This window comes from Salvelinus namaycush, chromosome 37 (assembly GCF_016432855.1).
Source record: "Salvelinus namaycush isolate Seneca chromosome 37, SaNama_1.0, whole genome shotgun sequence".
Taxonomy (NCBI): domain Eukaryota; kingdom Metazoa; phylum Chordata; class Actinopteri; order Salmoniformes; family Salmonidae; genus Salvelinus; species Salvelinus namaycush.
This window is the reverse complement of record NC_052343.1, coordinates 3,884,190-3,896,589: the sequence shown is the minus strand read 5'-3', so window position 1 is coordinate 3,896,589 and position 12,400 is coordinate 3,884,190. Positions and strand designations below refer to the sequence as shown.

General features: G+C 44.1%; 1 protein-coding gene across 6 annotated transcripts; it reads left to right on the top strand.

Annotated features, from left to right (window-relative positions):
* The first annotated feature begins 3,607 nt into the window (after nt 1-3,607).
* Nucleotides 3,608-11,764, top strand: pnisr (PNN-interacting serine/arginine-rich protein). Of its 6 annotated transcripts, XM_038976235.1 has the most exons (13): nt 3,637-3,918; nt 4,510-4,631; nt 4,800-4,982; nt 5,342-5,589; nt 5,689-5,833; nt 6,029-6,288; nt 6,477-6,629; nt 8,112-8,211; nt 8,871-8,924; nt 9,465-9,650; nt 9,739-10,322; nt 10,389-10,948; nt 11,426-11,764. In XM_038976235.1, exons 2-13 carry the CDS (start codon nt 4,544-4,546, stop codon nt 11,454-11,456), a joined length of 2,592 nt encoding a protein of 863 aa, XP_038832163.1. In that variant the 5' UTR covers nt 3,637-3,918; nt 4,510-4,543; the 3' UTR covers nt 11,457-11,764. The 6 variants fall into 6 exon arrangements, 5 of the variants coding, with proteins under 5 accessions (XP_038832160.1, XP_038832161.1, XP_038832163.1 ...); XM_038976232.1 differs by having other exon boundaries at nt 3,608-3,671; nt 9,739-10,948; XM_038976233.1 differs by having other exon boundaries at nt 3,631-3,666; nt 9,739-10,948.
* The last annotated feature ends 636 nt before the right edge of the window (nt 11,765-12,400 follow it).

Here is a 12,400-nt window from a genome sequence, read left to right as displayed (position 1 = left end):
AAAAAACAAAAAAATGACTTTCCAATGGCATTGACTCTCTCATTGATAAAGATCATGCCAATCGCCTCAAATGACATCATGCGTCTGTCCGTGCTCACTGGGCTCTTTCCCACTCTCTCTTTCCGCTCTGGTCATGGTCTCTATTTGCGTGCACTACCGAAACAGGGAAGTGAATGGGGAGGTTCAATTCTAAATGTATGTCCATCTATAATCACGATACGGATTTATTTGTATTCGTATTCTAGACCCACTTGTCCCCAGCTGCTTGCTAAATATTGCTAAATAAGTTCAGGTCCCCAAAAATATTAACGCAATAATTGATACATTAAGTTATTTTTTATTCCTTTAATGTTCTTGCCATGCAATGCATGTTTATCTTACAAACAACTGATGCAATATTTTATCAAAACCATTCCCCATGAAAATAGATTACATTACATCGTTTAACAATATATAAAATGTTCTAATGTAATGTTTAGACGTTTCAAGTAAAATCTGTTGTTTTAGTCCATGAGCCAGACCCCAAATTTATAGTGATTTTCTTGAAGGTCTATGTCCCTAGAGCTGGAAATGTGTGATAGCAGTGCAGCAATGGGAGCTTTCTGTGTGTTATCACTCTCCTCTCTCCATCTTTTCTTTCATCTCTCCACTTTAAGACAATTCACTGTTTACAAGTCTAATGAAAGAAATGTGAAAAATAATATTTTCATGTCATTCTTTAAAACGATGAGACAATTCATTTTATTTTATTTAACTAGGCAAGTCAGTTAAGAACAAATTCTTATTTACAATGATGGCTTAAAAAAAGGCCTCCTGCGGGGACGGGGATTAAAAATAATAGGACATAACACACAGCACGACAAGAGAGACACCACAACACTACATAAAGAGAGACCTAAAACAACAACATAGCATGGCAGCAACACATGACAACACAGCACGGTAGCGACACCACATGACAACAACATGGTAGCAACACAACATTACAGCAGAAAAACATGGTAGCAGCACAAAACATGGTACAAACATTATTGGGCACAGACAACAGCACAAAGGACAAGAAGGTAGAGACAACAATATATCACGTGAAGCAGCCTCAACTGTCAGCAAGAGTGTCCATGACTGAGTCTTTGAATGAAGAGATTGAGATAAAACTGTCCAGTTTGAGTGTTTTTTGCAGCTCGTTCCAGTCGCTAGCTGCAGCGAACTGAAAAGAGGAGTGACCCAGGGATGTGTGAGCTTTGGGGATCTTTAATAGAATGTGACTGGCAGAACAGGTGGAGGATGAGGGCTGCACTAGGTATCTCAGATAGGGGGGAGTGAGGCCTAAGAGGGTTTTATAAATAAGCATCAACCAGTGGGTCTTGCGATGGGTATACAGAGATGACGAGTTTACAGAGGAGTATAGAGTGCAGTGATGTGTCCTATAAGGAGCATTGGTGGCAAATCTGATAGCCAAATATTAGTAGAAAAACATGTAAGATTTTACCCTATGACAAACAATGGTGGTATATATTTTGCTCACGTATACCCTTTCATCAAATATCATTGGAAAGCTTAGATTCCCAGCTATCTATCAGACACGTTTTCAGAATGTTCAGGTCAACAGAACTTTGACCTTGAGTCTAGGGTACTTCTCAGAATTACCTCTATAAATTGCTTTAAAAAATAATTCCTGGTTCATTTCAAAATGAGTTTCAAGTGGTTCTGAAAGGTCATGAAATTACCTTTCAAATGATATATAATTTAACCAACCTTGAAAGCCCCAGCTACAACCATCGTTTAAGAATTGCCCATATTGTGCCATTGACATTAGAATGTTAGAAGCTTAGCCATAGAATTCCATGTAGTAGGGCAGCTGTTTATGGATTGTAACTTTGGTGATATATGCAACACATTTTACACTCACAGCTAGATTTGTAGATACAGGGCCATCACAGGATTCATGCATTAGCCTTGTCAGAGCCTATCTTCTGTAGCGTACGGCAGCTCGATATACAAGTTCAATCCCTGTGCAGGACACTATAGCAGGGCCTTGAACATATATGTCACATAGAAATTCAGTCTCAAATCGTCACCTGTTTGGGGTCAGATACCGCTGAACATCTGAGCAAAAAAAAATACACGCCCATGTTCTCCTGGCTGGAGTGAACTCAGATGAGAATCGCACTTGTCAGTGTGTCAGTGCATCTGTGTGTGAGTGAGTGAGTATTGTCTGTAGCTTGTGAGGTGTGTAGACATATTCCCACTTTTTAGGGAATAGGGTGTCACTTTGGACGCACCCAGAGATTCTTAGTTACGCACGCTTTTTAGTCCAGGACTAGAGAATATAGAACAGCCACTGTGGTCTTGAGATGACAAGGGTAGGCTATACTGTACCAGTGGAGTTTAGGTTGTTGAGCACCCTGGCAGATGCTCCGAGGAGCATCATCATGGAAGGCTCACTACTCTTCGGGTGTTGGGGAGAGAACACGCATGAAGCCACTCTGAGACAAAGAGGAATGCAGAGAATACAGAGACAAATAAGAATGCAGAGGTGAAAGAGGTGGAAAAGAGGTGCGTGTAAACGCTTTCTCTCCTCTTCTAAGATGCTCACTCTTTCCCACAGCTCTGTCTCCTTGTACCTATTCTCCGTTCCTCTTTTATCTACACCATGACTTATTTTCTCCCGTGTTCTTTTCAAGTGAATATGTCTTAATCAGGCCATAGGGGTGTGTGTGAAACTCACGATACGGTTCCACCACCATCTCCTCTTTATTGACCTATTCCAATCCATAGCTCTCAATGTTAATTTCAAGGGAATATGTCTTCCGGTGTTGGGGAAGCTACTCTGAAAATATAGTTTACCAAGCTACCAATTACTTCACATTGAAAGAAGTTAAGCTACACTAACGCTACCCTTTAAAAAAACATATATAAAGTAGTTCGATTTGGCATGCCTATATCTGAAATGTCATAGAATACAAATTGCAAGAACCGATCACTCTGGAGTCAGATGTTAACAGAATGTGATATTTTACCTATTAAACACAAAAACAACGTTTCAATTGAGAATTAGGCAGGTCTGATGCAAAAAAAGAATGGACATTCTTGCCTACTTTACCCATATTTTATTTTTGCAAAAAAAGGAATGTGTAGTTCCAGTAGTAAGCTACACCACTACATGGCAAATAAGTGAACTACTGAAAACAATACCAATATTTGAATTTAGTTCAGCTACCACCAAGCTACAGGAAAATGTGATTAAATTACAAGTTGAACTACATGTAGTTCACTATTCCCTTGTACTATATATAAGGATATGACTATATCAATAGTGTGTAAATAGTATTTTTGTTTTCTCTTGGTGTCTTTCCTATATATAACTCTTGTTTTATTTTTTATTTAATGTATATTATGTCTATTACTGTTCTGTACTTTGGCATGTACTTGTACGTTTTATGTGGACCCCAGTCTGTAATATGTACCAGAAGAATGACATTACATAATTTCTGCAGAATTGTTAAATTGATTGTTTTGTCACTTTTTCATGATCTTTGGCCATCATTTACAATCAGTAGGCCTACTTTTGGCCCCATAGACCCCAAAGGTTTGTGGCGAGGTTGCCAGCTAGACTACTTCCAGGTCGTAGCCATTTTGAGTGCTCGACGGTGAAGAACGAAGTCGGTGAGGTGGGAAACGCTCAAGCGTGTTAGTTTGTGTGCATTCACCTGATGCAGATGTTACAGTGGATGATGTTAGCTATTGATCTTTGTAGCATTATTCCAAACTATGGCTAGCTATTTTCTAACTTTCCAACCCGAATCTTGAAAACAAGCAAGCTGACGAAAGCTAATTGTTAGCTGGCTAACTGTTAGCCAGTTGCATTTCGCACCGAGCCCGGGGAATTTGGAAAACATTGACTGAAGAAGCAGACAAGTAATGGACAATAGTTTATATAAACTTATATAACACGAGTGTTTACCTACCTAGATATCACAAATTAAGTGCATGCAGTGTAAATGAAATTCACTTGTAGCGTGAAGTGCAAACGTTCGCTAGCTAGCGCCACCCAGCAAACATCCATAGCCAGCTGAGTTAACTTAGGGGCATGAATGTTAGCTAGCTAACTCCCGCTAACTAGCTAGCCACAATTACGCAGATCTCAATTAGCTATCAAGGTTAGCAATTTAGCTTGGCCTTTTTTTTAATTCGTTGGCTTCTGCACTGTCAATAAAAAGCATCTGCATCGATGCTAACGCTACTTGTTTGATCCAAGCCATTTGGGTGAAACGCCTAATGTAACTAACTTTACATAACCGAGGCTACATAACTAGCTTGCTAACACATTTATTTGTATTTATTGAACCTTTTTATTTAACTAGGCAGGTCAGTTAAGAACAAATTCTTATTTTACAATGACGTCCTACCTCGGCCATTCATCATAAGTACAGTTCGCATGGACGGTTCACATTGAGAATATCACTATTCAATTACAGTAATGTTATATCATGCTTCTGTCTCACATAGGCAGGCTACAGGCGTAGGAACTACAGGGTGAGAGATGTGGGACCAGGGTGGACAGCCCTGGCCGCAATGGCCTATGAACCAGCAGCAGTGGATGCAGTCCTTCCAGCACCAGCAAGATCCAAGTGGGTGACCTGTATGCATGGAGCACTGTACAAGTGGAAATTATCCAAGATTGGATTGGTGTAACATTGCTTTGACCACGCAGAATGACAGCTCAATCGTTGCATTATTTACAATTTTACAAAATGACACCCCAAGCAACGCTTCTCTTGTCTCTCTCTGTTGTGCAGGTCAAGTGGACTGGGCAGCACTGGCCCAGGCCTGGATTGCTCAGAAAGAGTCTACAGGCCCTACAGTAGACCAGCAGAACATTCATCCTAATGGACAGGACATCCCTGGCATGGATCCTGTGATGCCCAATAACCATGGCTCCTTCCAGGGCGACGCCAATTTTGGCAGAATGTGGCAACCTGGTAAACTCTTCACATCATTTTCTGGGGAGGCTTATGTCGGTGATCTGTTTTCTCACGTTGCAAGACCGTCATGCTTGCTATACTCAGTCTGTACATAATTTGTCTTTATATCTCAGGGATGGTGTGATGTCACCGATGTACTCCAACGAACATGTTATGGGAGAATTTCACGTCCACCACATTAACATAGCTGTGCCCCAATGAACTTAGTTCCCCTGCAGTCCAGTAGTTTAATGTCAGAATAGCATGACTGCAAGTGTACGTTTTTTATTTTTGAATGGTCTCTTGTAAGACAAGCCTTTTGGTGGGCTTAAAGAGGATCCAAATAAACAATAACAATGTACATGTGTTGTTTACAGAATGGGGGATGCACGGTCAGCCCCCTCCTCCTCCCCCCATAGACCAGGTGTGGATCCCCCCAGGGACAGGACCTATGGGGACTGGACCTATGGATGTGGTGGCTCCCTCTGAGGACAGCACCAGCCAGGACAGTCTGGAGTTCTCTGAAGGCCACCACAGGGTCTACCCCCAGAACAGCCACGGCTTCGGGGGTCAGCCCGACAACTACGCCATGAACCCAATGGCCATAAACCAGTTTGATTATCAGGTACACACTTACATTAGAGTTCCATGGCTGCTGTTGTATAGGGTCTCTCTGTCATTCAACTAGTTTGGATGGTCCTCATTTCTCATTTTCTCTCTCTAGCATGGGGCGGTTGCCACAGGGTTCCACCCTCCATACTGGCAGCAGGGCCCTCCACAGAACAGACGGGACAGGCCCCCTGGCTTTAGGGACCGCCAGAGATCCCCCGTCCAGATCCCCAAACAAGATGCTCCTGCTGCCGCCCTCGGTGAGCATCTTCACCGACACCTTGGTACAAAAACGTCCTCATTAAATGGGCACTGATCAGGATTTCATCCCTGGACACTTACTGCTGTCAGAGAGGCAGAGGCTTGCTTCAACTCTCTTGCCTTGAAATACATTTTGGATGTTGTGGGTATCACCATGTTTTGTGTCTGTGTTGATCTCTACTTTTCTCAATTAGCTTTCCCAGGCACGCAGGAAAACAGGCACACACACACAGCATCCAATGACCTGGCTCTCCTGTCAGATGCTGTGAAGAGGCGCACCTTGCCGGCCTGGATCCGAGAGGGCCTGGAGAAGATGGACAGGGAGAAACAGAAGAAGCTGGAGAAGGAGCGCATGGAGAAACAGCGTGCCGAAATGGCTAAAGATGAAGACAAAGAGAGCGACGCGGTGGACGAGGGCGGCGATGGGCCTCGTTTACCCCGCAAGAGTAAATTTGTAAGCATCAATCACTTTTTGTTTCCATGGCGTCATGAATCCCATTAACCTTATGAACAATGGGTTGAAAAATCCCCAGAATAATTTCATTATTCCGGTAAAACTGTGACACTAGTGAGGTTTCAGGGGGTCCTGTTGTCGTATCTTTGTATAACTGACCTACCACCCCTTTCCCTCCCCTGTAACAGGACAGTGATGATGAAGAGGGTGATGAGGAGGAGAGGGAAGATGAGGACCGGGTCCTGACCAGGAAGCAGGAGCTGGCCAGCAGGAGCCCGTCACCTCTCCCGGAGGACCAGAGCGAACCAGAGATGACTGAGGAGGAGAGAGAGGTCCAGCTGGTCAGTTTTTGCTTACAGCTACCATTCTGACACGTTGTGGTGGGTGTAGGGCTGGGCGATATCGAATTGTTGCGCGATATTCTAAATGCCTGTATCGCAAGAATCAACTTTTTCTTTTTTTATGAGCGTTTGTTGGCTTGTAGGCTACTCGTCTTTTTTTCGTCTCTTTGTTTTGTCTCTTTTGCTCCTTCTGTTCTGTGTGCACCTTCCCATTTATACCAGGGATCTGTATATAATGACTAGATGCTCATGTCTCCTCCCTAACAACGGGAATCGTCCCAAAGGCGAGAAGGCAAGCTTATGTCAATAGAAAAGCATTGGGCTGAATTTGAATCGATTTTGGTGAGCGCGAAGCCTCTCGCTTCGCATCTTCCTCTGTGTTTACACACACACACCAAGCCCCTCCCTAGCCACTCACAACAACAAAGATGAGAGATCACTTCGTCTCTGACAAGCAGTTTCAACTTACTATTTGGATTTGAGGTTTGGTCTAACAGAATCGGTCATATGGACACCGAAACACATTTATACATTTTACTGTAATAAAAAACGGAAAATGAATGCTCCGTTTGTAGGCGTGGCATTGCGGTACCACTAGCAGCATTTCAGCCAAAGACCGTTATACTAGCTGTCTAGTCTGTGTTTTATACGTTTGCAATAAGCATAGAGCACTAGTTATATAAGGAGTTGACAATTTGTTCTCATTCTGAGAAATAAGGTATGCCATTCTGAACAAAATGGACAGGCTAGCACGCTGTTCAAACAGTTGGAGACGGACAGAAGTGTGTTCCTAGCAATTCAACTGTTCTGTCTTGTTAGCTAGCAAATAGATCCAAGTTAATTTGAAATATAAAGATTAGCTGGCTATTCACTAGCACGTGGGCTTGTGCTTGAGAGATTGTTTGTGACCTGTGTTAGTTTTCTATAATGCCTGCTACAAGAAGTGCATTATGCATGGTTCTGGTTAAATTTGTAACAAAAATGACATTTTGATAGACTTGAACTCCAGATCAGTTATTATTGCAAAAAAGCAGGTTAAACTCTTGATCAAATGTTACAATTATTAGTGGGTTGTGGAAGGCTTACGTTTAGCCTAGGTATAATTTCACAAGCCCTGAATTCATTAGATCAATATATTGGACCTTTTAATTGTACAACAAAGCTTATTTGGAGAAAACATGAACAAAAAACTACAATGTATATATCGTAAATCGCCTTTAAGTTTGAATAAAAATCTATATGTAATTTTTCGGCCATATCGTCCAGCCCTATTGGGATGTCTTTTGTTATACGTTATTTTGTGTTATGTTATAGAGCCCTGGTGCTCAAATGGCGGCTCTGAAATTAGTGGTCCTTGTTCACGAATTTCAATATATATTTAAAAAAACATCCTATCCAAGATTGCAAAAAAATTGCCCTCTTAACAAACAAATGATTATCATTAACTCATGTCAGAGCCTTTTCTCACGTTTCTCTCCAAAGATGATTGTGACTAAAACTCTGCTGACGGAAATCCTACTGGAGGTCACCAACGAAGAGATCCAAACTGTGGCCAAAGAGACGCACCGCAAAGCCACCAAAGGTCTGCTTACCCCCGTCTCCTCGAGCCCACGCATCATCTGTGCCTGTCACAAAGACATCATGTTTAAGCCTGTTTTATATAGTCTGAAAACGTCACTCAATTCATCTCCGTAAGTCAGGGTAATTGAGTGGCAAACTTGGAAGTATTTTCAAAATGTGATCATGTGCATCTTCAACCATTCTCTGCTAATGCAACGGAAGAAAAAGAATATGGCCCTGGTAAAGACAGCCGAGCAGCTGGTGTATTTAAAACAAAACAACAGTAACCTAAGCTGTTTTCCCTGGTTGCTGCTCCTGAAGGTCCTCCTGAATGACTGTGTTTCTGAACCCAATGACTTTATAACATACACTCACCTATAGATCAGATTCAAGTGACTTGTCCCCGTTTATCTGACACTAGTGCATTAGTACAGAGTGGTTCTTCTCCCCTATTCCAACTGTCTTGACTTTGAATGTGTGTGACAGACGTTGTTTGTTAACCCCTTCTCTTCTCTCCGTTTTTGTCATTATTTTTTATTTTATTTTTTGGTTTCCAAAGACCGCTCTTGTGAAAAGTGCATTATCTGTGCCCCCTTCTCTAGAGACTTCTCTATGGTGGCTGTCTCTATGGTGGCTCTATGTGTTTTAACATGTTGTTCCTGTTGTTGATGTGAATCAAAGCGCCTGCCAAACAGCTGGCACAGTCAAGTGCACTGACTTCTCTGATCGGCATTGGTGAGTCGCCCTTCTTTTCTTCCAGGCGGGGGGGGGGTTTGGGAGGTGGGGGGTGTTGCTGGGTAAGAATCAGAGCTCAAACCCCTGTCCCCTCACTGCTTTAGTAGCTCAGAAGAGTGACTGAGGCAGCCGAAGGGAAGGGTCCACCTCACAGCTAGGGTTGCAAAATTCCCCAAACATTACCAAAAACATTTATTTTTTATTCCGGTTGGAAGGGTATTAGCTGTGAGGGATTCCTCCAACCTGCAATTCTTCTCCCGGGATTTCTGATAAAACTGGGAATTTGGGGGAATGTTTCTGAAATGTTGCAATCCTTCACATTACAGTTTGAGTGTCTTTGCCTTAGAATTACAAAGTATTTTCTTATCAGAACACTAAAGAGCATGCCATCTCACAGTAAGTGGGGTGTCAGTGGGTGTCTAGTGTGGGGTTCAGTTGAAAACAGACAGACAGTAGGCTCGTCTTTGATGGGAAGCTTGGTTGGGTGTATGGCTAGTTGCTGCAGTCTTGCTCAAAAAGCTGGGGGCTCTGTTGTGGCAGGTGGACTTGGCGACTATGGCTCGGACTTGAGTGAGGACGAGGAGGAGCACAGCGCCCAGGCGTCCGAGTCCTCCGACACGGACGAGGAGGAGCTGCACCACCGTATCCGGGAGAAGATAGACGCCTTCCGACGTAAGGAGAGGGAGCTGCAGGAGAGACAAGCGCAGGAGGCGCAGCACGCACGTGGTGAGGGAACTAAAGGCAGTATCAATAAGCAGTGGTGACGTTGTCTTTGAGTTTAACATATATGTTTTGTTTTCTGTCTGTCTTCCAGAAGAGATGTCACTGGACAGAGTGAGCAGAGAGAGGGGGGATTATGACGAGGGCCAGTTAGAGAGCCTCCACAAACAGGAAGTGAGAGAGAGGGAGGTGGAACCCACAGCAGAGAGACGCAGGTCCCGCAGTGAGCCTGAGGTTAGCAACGAGGTCAGGCAGGTGGGTCGGGGTAAGGAGCGTGGCATAGTGCGAGGCACCAGCGGTTCCCCCAGCAACGGACGCAGCAGCAGCTCCAGCTCCAGCAGTGCCAGCAGCCAATCGTCTTCCTTCTCCTCATCATCCTCAGCCTCCTCACGCTCCTCTTCGCGCTCCTCCTCGCCCCGGAGGAAGAGGAGGCGCAGCCGCTCCTCCTCGCACAGGGCCCGCGGTGGCGGCCGGCGCAGCCACAGTCGCGGCTCCCACAGACGTCACGGGGAGCGCAGCGGCGACAAGGCCCGGGAGAGGAGGAAGGGCAGTCGGAACCACAGCGCAGAGCGCTCTGCCCGCCACCGGAACCGCAGCCACTCGAGAGAGCGAAGGGTCAGCAGGGGAGGCAAGAGCAGGTCCAAGGACAGGGCCAGCCGCAGCAAGAGCAGGGACAAGGAGAGGGACAGAGACAGGAAGAGGAGCAGGGAGCGCAGGGACAGCCGCAGCAAGAGCAGGGACAAGGAGAGGGACAGAGACCGGAAGAGGAGCAGGGAGCGCAGGGACAGTCACAGCAGCAAGCACAAGCAGAAAGCCTCCAGCAAGGATAGGGACAGGAAGAAAGACCGTAGCGGCAGCCACGACAAGAAGGAGAAAGAGAAGAAGAAGGAGAAGGAGAAAGAGTCAGATAGGAAGAAGGAGAGGCAGAAAGCCAAAGAGAAAGAGCGGGAAAAGGAGAAGGGGAAGGAAAAGGAGAGGGGGAAGGAGAAAGAGAGGGATAGGGAGGTGAGCTCTGTGGTGGCGGAGGAGAGCAACGGAAAATCCAAGAAAAGGAAAGAGAGCAGCGATCACACAGACCCTCAGGGTGACAAGCACTCCCGTCAGGATAGCAAGGCTAGCAAGAAGGGCTCTGCCAAATCTAGCAAGAGGTACTCCGACTCGGAGTCGAGTAGGTCCCCCACCCCCGAGCTTAGCAAGGAAAAGAAGTTCAAGAAATCCAAACGTAGTCGCTCAAGATCAACGGAAAAATGTCACAAGTCTGGTAAGAAGGCAAGCCGCAAAAACAAGTCTAAGTCACGATCAAGGTAGTATTCCATTTTTTACCATTTATTTTTCTGTTGTATCATGTTTCTGTTGTGTGCGTGTCATATTGGAGGCGGACTGCCCAGTAATATTTTTTTTGCACAACTTTCCTTGTTCTCTGTCAGGGCTCAAGGCTACCTTACAAAGATAAATAATTAATATTTTCATGATGTGTTCAAAAAAAGGAACCATTTGTGGCCAAGTTTCTGTTCCGCTGTCTCTATAATAGTGCCCCCTGTTGGGCATGTGCAGCATATCAATCTATTTTAGTGCCTTGTGTGAATGTAGTAACTGTTCTTCCCAAAGGAAAGTTCATTCAGAAATCAATGCAATATATTGTCCTCATGATGAGCTGATGTTAACAGGGCCCCAGTGAGGGTGTGACTGTTTCTTTTGCCTGTGTGTCATTTTGCATGAGTGTGTGTGTGTGTGTGTGTGTGGTGCAGCACAATTAATGTTCCCCTTTGCGTCTGTTTCAGGTCCACGTCTCCCGCCAGGCGTAGGCGTTGAGGAGCGCAGGGCTCCCTGATCTGTGCACTTACGTTTAAATTCCATGAGTTTAACAGGCTTGTCTCATTATAGAGGCAATGGTGTAGGTGAACTCTCCACTCCCCCCAACCTTCTATCTTTGTAAATATGTTATTTTTAAGGGCAAGTCGGCAAACAGGACATTTTGAATGCTAGGTTTTTGCCTTCTATCATGCAAAGCTCGGAGGCTTTGTAGTCAGTAGAATCTTGGAAAGATGTGTCATTTTAAAAAGCTTAACAGGATAAACGTATTAATGTAAATTGTTGATTAAAACTGAAATGATCCCTTGTTCTGAGTATTTTCTTTATTTGGGGGGGGGGGGGTTTATCATTAAACCTGCAGTAATTTGGATTGAGTGCAATTGATAACATGCCATTATTCATTGTATTTAATTCATATTGATAATTTTGAATGGTCTTTTAGACATTCTAAAGGCAAAGAGGAATATTTGGTTAGTTTAGCTATATGAACACTACAAATTTACTTTATTTTATATATACTGAACAAAATAAAAATGCAACATATGAAGTGTTGGTTTCATGAGTTGAAAAAAAAGTTTATTTCTCTCATCTTGTCCACAAATTTGTTTATATCCTTGTTCGTGAGCGTTTCTCCTTGGCCAAGATAATTCATCCACCTGACAGGTGTGGCATATGTAGAAGCTGATTAAACAGCATGATAATTACACAGGTGCACCTTGTGCTGGGTACTGTAAAAGGCCACTCTTAAATGTGCAGTTCTGTCACAGATGGTCCCTCTTTTCTCTCTTCTTTATTGCCATATAACCAGCAGCACACAGCAATGCTGACCATATGTTGCTTTGATGAGAGATTTGCATTCAGAAATGCAAGCTGCCTCACTTTCGAGGGGCTGATGCGGTTTCTTCTCTCAGTAATTATTTGTCCCGTTTTCGAGAAGACCCTCT

Coding starts and splice junctions, on each gene's coding strand:
- pnisr (XM_038976232.1), top strand. CDS start 4,544: ATGTGGGACCAGGGTGGACAGCCCTGGCCGCAATGGCCTATGAACCAG. Junction 6,630..8,111: donor AGGAGAGAGAGGTCCAGCTG/GTCAGTTTTTGC, acceptor TTCTCTCCAAAG/ATGATTGTGACTAAAACTCT. Junction 8,212..8,870: donor GCACCGCAAAGCCACCAAAG/GTCTGCTTACCC, acceptor TGTGAATCAAAG/CGCCTGCCAAACAGCTGGCA.